At 48.5% G+C, this 4,223-nt stretch overlaps 1 protein-coding gene across 1 annotated transcript; it reads right to left on the reverse strand.

Annotated features, from left to right (window-relative positions):
• FipoQ (F-box/LRR-repeat protein FipoQ) lies at window positions 1–4,223 on the reverse strand. The gene is made up of 6 exons (XM_075672193.1): window positions 4,035–4,223; window positions 2,532–3,006; window positions 1,730–1,996; window positions 1,499–1,665; window positions 1,236–1,438; window positions 1–617 (listed from the first exon to the last, which is right to left on the reverse strand). The coding sequence occupies exons 1-6, from the start codon at window positions 4,125–4,127 to the stop codon at window positions 266–268; spliced, it is 1,557 nt and encodes a 518-aa protein (XP_075528308.1). The 5' UTR covers window positions 4,128–4,223; the 3' UTR covers window positions 1–265.

The raw sequence follows: 4,223 nt of genomic DNA on the forward strand, positions 1-4,223 counted from the left end.
GGCAGGACACGCTGTGTATTGAGCTTGAACAGGCATTGACAATCACACAAGTTAGCTTCAGGCATTTTGGTCTGTCTACATGTAGGGTCTTGCTAAAGACACTGTGGTTCCTTTGGATCAATTTATAAATTTAGCATGAACAGTAAAGGTTGACTGACGCCAGGTACAATTTTAGATGAAATAAATGTCAAAGGTTCTTGTGCATCCATCGTTGCTCATTGCTCGGACGCTTGTTGGGAAGCAGTTACACAAGCTCCCGTGGGAGTCAGTTAAAGATAAGGTCCTTGTAGCAGGACAGAAGGTAGACAAGCGTCACCCGGCAGTTTGTTGTAGAACGAACCAGCGTGTGTCTGTCCGCTCGATCGAAGTTTGACTTAACGAGTTCAAAATACTTTCCGTCGCAAAGAACGAGACAGCGCAAGCGGAGACACTTAACTCGCACCGTGTCAATGGCCTTACTGCTGCGGTCGCTAAAACGAAGCGTTTCACTGTCCCAGCCAATCTCCAGTCTCTCAATCTCGGCACAGTTATTGGCAATGGCGTCAAGCATGGAGTCGATGTGAATCTTCTGGTGAATCTTCTTGCAGCAGCCAGTCGCCATTCCAGCAACGAGAATCCTGGTCGAGAAGAAAGCCGAGTTTAGATTAGTGTTCGCGATATTCAAAATTGAGATTTTTAACTTCCTGCTCTACTGTTAACGCTTAGACCGCCTTCCAGTTTTGCATCTGCTAGCTGAGCCTCAATCCTGTGCGGCTTGGTTAACACGCGGAAACATGCCGGCTGGCGGAGAACGGTTTCGATAACGGTAGACCGAAAGCGGTTCGCTAAAACTGTATAATGGATAATTTTAGCTTGTAGGTACTGGGTAGGATCTGTTTCCCTCAGCGAAATACAGTGTTACTGATAACGTGAATGGAAGTACAAGTAACAACGCCAGTAGCGGCTTACTGTGACGTATTGCACAGCCAACGTATTAGAAAGGTTCTTTTTTTTATTACATCAGTAAAAAAAAAACTGCACGCTAACGCTTACGTCGCTGCCGAAGCTTTGCACCAGCAGCCAAGTAGAAATAGTCCGTCACTGCATTAGTAACTTTATGCCCTACCTGTTTAAACTCTTCGCTACAAGGGGGCGCCACCAACGCGACAGCTCACGTGCACGTCTGCGGCAACCCGATGTCCCGTAAATGGTAATACGCATGCGGACAAGCTAAACATTTCGGATGTTTGACGTACCGTATCTTTTTGATGATCTGCAAGGTGCTTTGCCAGAACTGTTCGCACAGGTGGGGAATGCCAGACAGAACAAGCCCCTGAAGCATGTGGCCCTGTACCTTGAGGAATTTCAGAAGCGCTTCCTCGGACAGGTTCTCATTCCTGTCAAGATCCAGTGCGATCAGGTTCTTGACATTCCCCTTTTCCATCCAGTCCTTCAAGACCTGCAAAATTTCAACAGTGAGCTGGCATTGCTTCCTTACACGCTTCGTTCAAGCCAGGACCTGATCAGTGAAGCCATCCTGCTGGCCCGCGCATAAGTAACGCAAGTTTGGCAACCGACAGAGCAGGTCGCAAAGGCATTCTGTAGGGAGCTCTGTGGCTGTAATGTCCAGCTCCTGTATGTTCGTGTTCTCCCAGTCGGCTGCCATGACGTGCTCCGCCTTAAGTCCTAGGTCGAACAACACAATTAGAGGCTTTTGTAACGGAAACGCCTCAAAGCAAAATTTGCTTACCTGTCTGCTGCATCAACAGGGTCTTGAGCTTTTTACACCTCTGAAAGAGCAGCTTCAGTGTGGAACCCGTTACCTTAGCGCAGAAGTTCAGTGAAAGGCACTCCAGTTGAATACAGTTACTGCTGAAGGCTTCAACGTGACTGTCGTCCACAAACGCGATACCGTACATGTTGACACAGCGCAGGTTCGGCACAGCACTTTTAATCTTGTGAATATTGATGACTTCGTAAATTTCCTCCTCTTCCTCTTCAACCTTCTCATATGTGCCTGGCAGGAGGAAATAGAGAGGGGGAGAGATAGAGATAAACTAATGTTCAGAAGCAGCTCTTGATTACCGGCCTATAAATCCGCACGATGTGACTACTGGACTCGTGAAACCAGCGCCAACAGAATACAGTAACACAAAACACATTGAAGAAACCGCGGCATATTACAGTAAGCTCACTTCTATTTTTTTTTTTTTGATGTGCTAATATACGTATTCAAGCGAACTTACATTCTTGCTTTGTATAACTAATGGAGAAGGGAAATCAGTGACCACGTTGTCAAGATCTCTTTCACATGTTATAATCGTTGCACTTTGTTAAGTGCGGCAACGTACAGCATTCATTACATATTTCCGTTGTATTTGTCAACTCTCCCGCAGTTTTGCCACGTGTTTCGTATGTTTTCCAGTACGTACCCTAACTGTCTTACATCGGAATCTTCTTCGCTAACCTCGTTTAAGTGCAGGTGCATTGTACCACGTGACACCGATCACCCGACAGAACGTTTTAAGTTCGAGCAGGTGCACACCGCTCACCGATGAGGTGGAGCACCTCGAGCCCGTTGATGAAGTTGTATATCTTCCGCATGAAGCCCTCCATGAAGATGACCTCGGAGAGGCAGATGCACATGACGCGCAGCTTGGTGGGGAACGTGTGCAGGTCGTTAAAGTCGTGCAGCTGCATGGCCGTCGAGAAGTCGAGCAGCATGTGCGTCAGGTTGGGGCACTTGTTGCCCAGCTCGTGGAGCACGGTGTGCGTGATGAGCTCGATGGGCAGCTCGATGTAGCGCAGCGAGGCGCCGAATCGCACCGCGATCAGCGCCAGCAGCTTCTCGATGCTGGCCACGTGAAGGCCGGACACCTCGGGCCGCAGTGACACGTGGGTCCAGAGGCGCGAGTCCGCCGACACGGTTCGCCACTTGCGGCACACGCGGGCGAGTCGGCCCACCTCGCGCTGCGGCAGGTACGAGAAGATGAGCAGCAGCACCTTGTCCGGAAGCTTGTCGATCGTCTGCGCCGAGAGATGAAACGCGAGCAGACGACGTTCCATTTGCCCCGAGATCGAGAGAAAGAACACGGCAGTTCGATGGTCCCGACAGCGAGCAGAACAGCTAACGGACGGTTTACTATGTAAAGGACGGCATCGAATCGGGTGGAATGGTCAGAGAAGGAAATCTTGTCGCTCCATCGACTGTCGCAGATTATTAAAAATAGGGGATTCCGAAAAAAAAAAAAACAATGTAATTCTCGCCGTCGCAGTTTCGCTGCTGTGATGGACGTCAAAGTCTGCTTGATGACCGCGAATACGATTATTAATAAACGTAATTTTTGAATTAGTTTCTTAATTAATGGCTTTAGGGGACACACTGTAGTCAAAGAATTGAAGCCAGTGAGTATTGAAACCAAAACCTTTTGCTAGAAACATTGTGCCTAGCACCTATTCCAAGAAGTACGGACTTTCAATGTGAAATGTATTGTTCCTGCTCTAGTTAACAGTGTCCGTAGTGATTTTTTTTCCGCAGCGCGCAAATATGATCGCTGAAACAACAGGGCATTTCGATGAATGTTTTGAATAGCTGTATGTCGAAACTGCTACAAGGCATAGATTTTCTAGCTAACAGTTATGCTTTAAATAGTTGCCGACTTCAATTCTGCAACAGTATGCCCGTTAAATTCATGTTAGAAGGTTAATTAGCAAACGTTGGTTAATTATTTATCGCAATGGCAGTAATCAGGCTAATTCCAACGTCCGCCACTGGTGTGAAACTCCGGCAGCAAGATAATATCGTTTTGTGCCGGATACCCTACATTTTCATTGCCTGAGACAGCCGTCACAAATACATGCCGCAAGCTAAACTCCTACCGCGCAAACTACTCTACAAAGTCGAGTGATATGTATAAAAGTCCAACAAAACCCTTCATCATAGGACGAAAACACGCTATAATCGTTGGCAAGCACTTCTCAATGGCACGCCGGAGTCGCGTACCTCGGCATATTCGCAGGTATAGACTGCCGCAAAGTACAGTGACCATACGCACCACAGCGTGCCTGCCGTGAAAGGAGCCCCCATGGCTTGATTCCTTGAGGTTGGCGATTGCCGCCGAGGACACGTCCTGCGTAACGGCCCACATGCTGCTCCTGCCGCCCTGACTGCTGCCGGCGGGTCTCGCTTATTCCGCTCGAGGATCTGTGCCTTGCGCGTGCGTGCGAGGGACTCGGAGAGCCCG

This window comes from Dermacentor variabilis, chromosome 10 (assembly GCF_050947875.1).
Source record: "Dermacentor variabilis isolate Ectoservices chromosome 10, ASM5094787v1, whole genome shotgun sequence".
Taxonomy (NCBI): Eukaryota; Metazoa; Arthropoda; class Arachnida; order Ixodida; family Ixodidae; genus Dermacentor; species Dermacentor variabilis.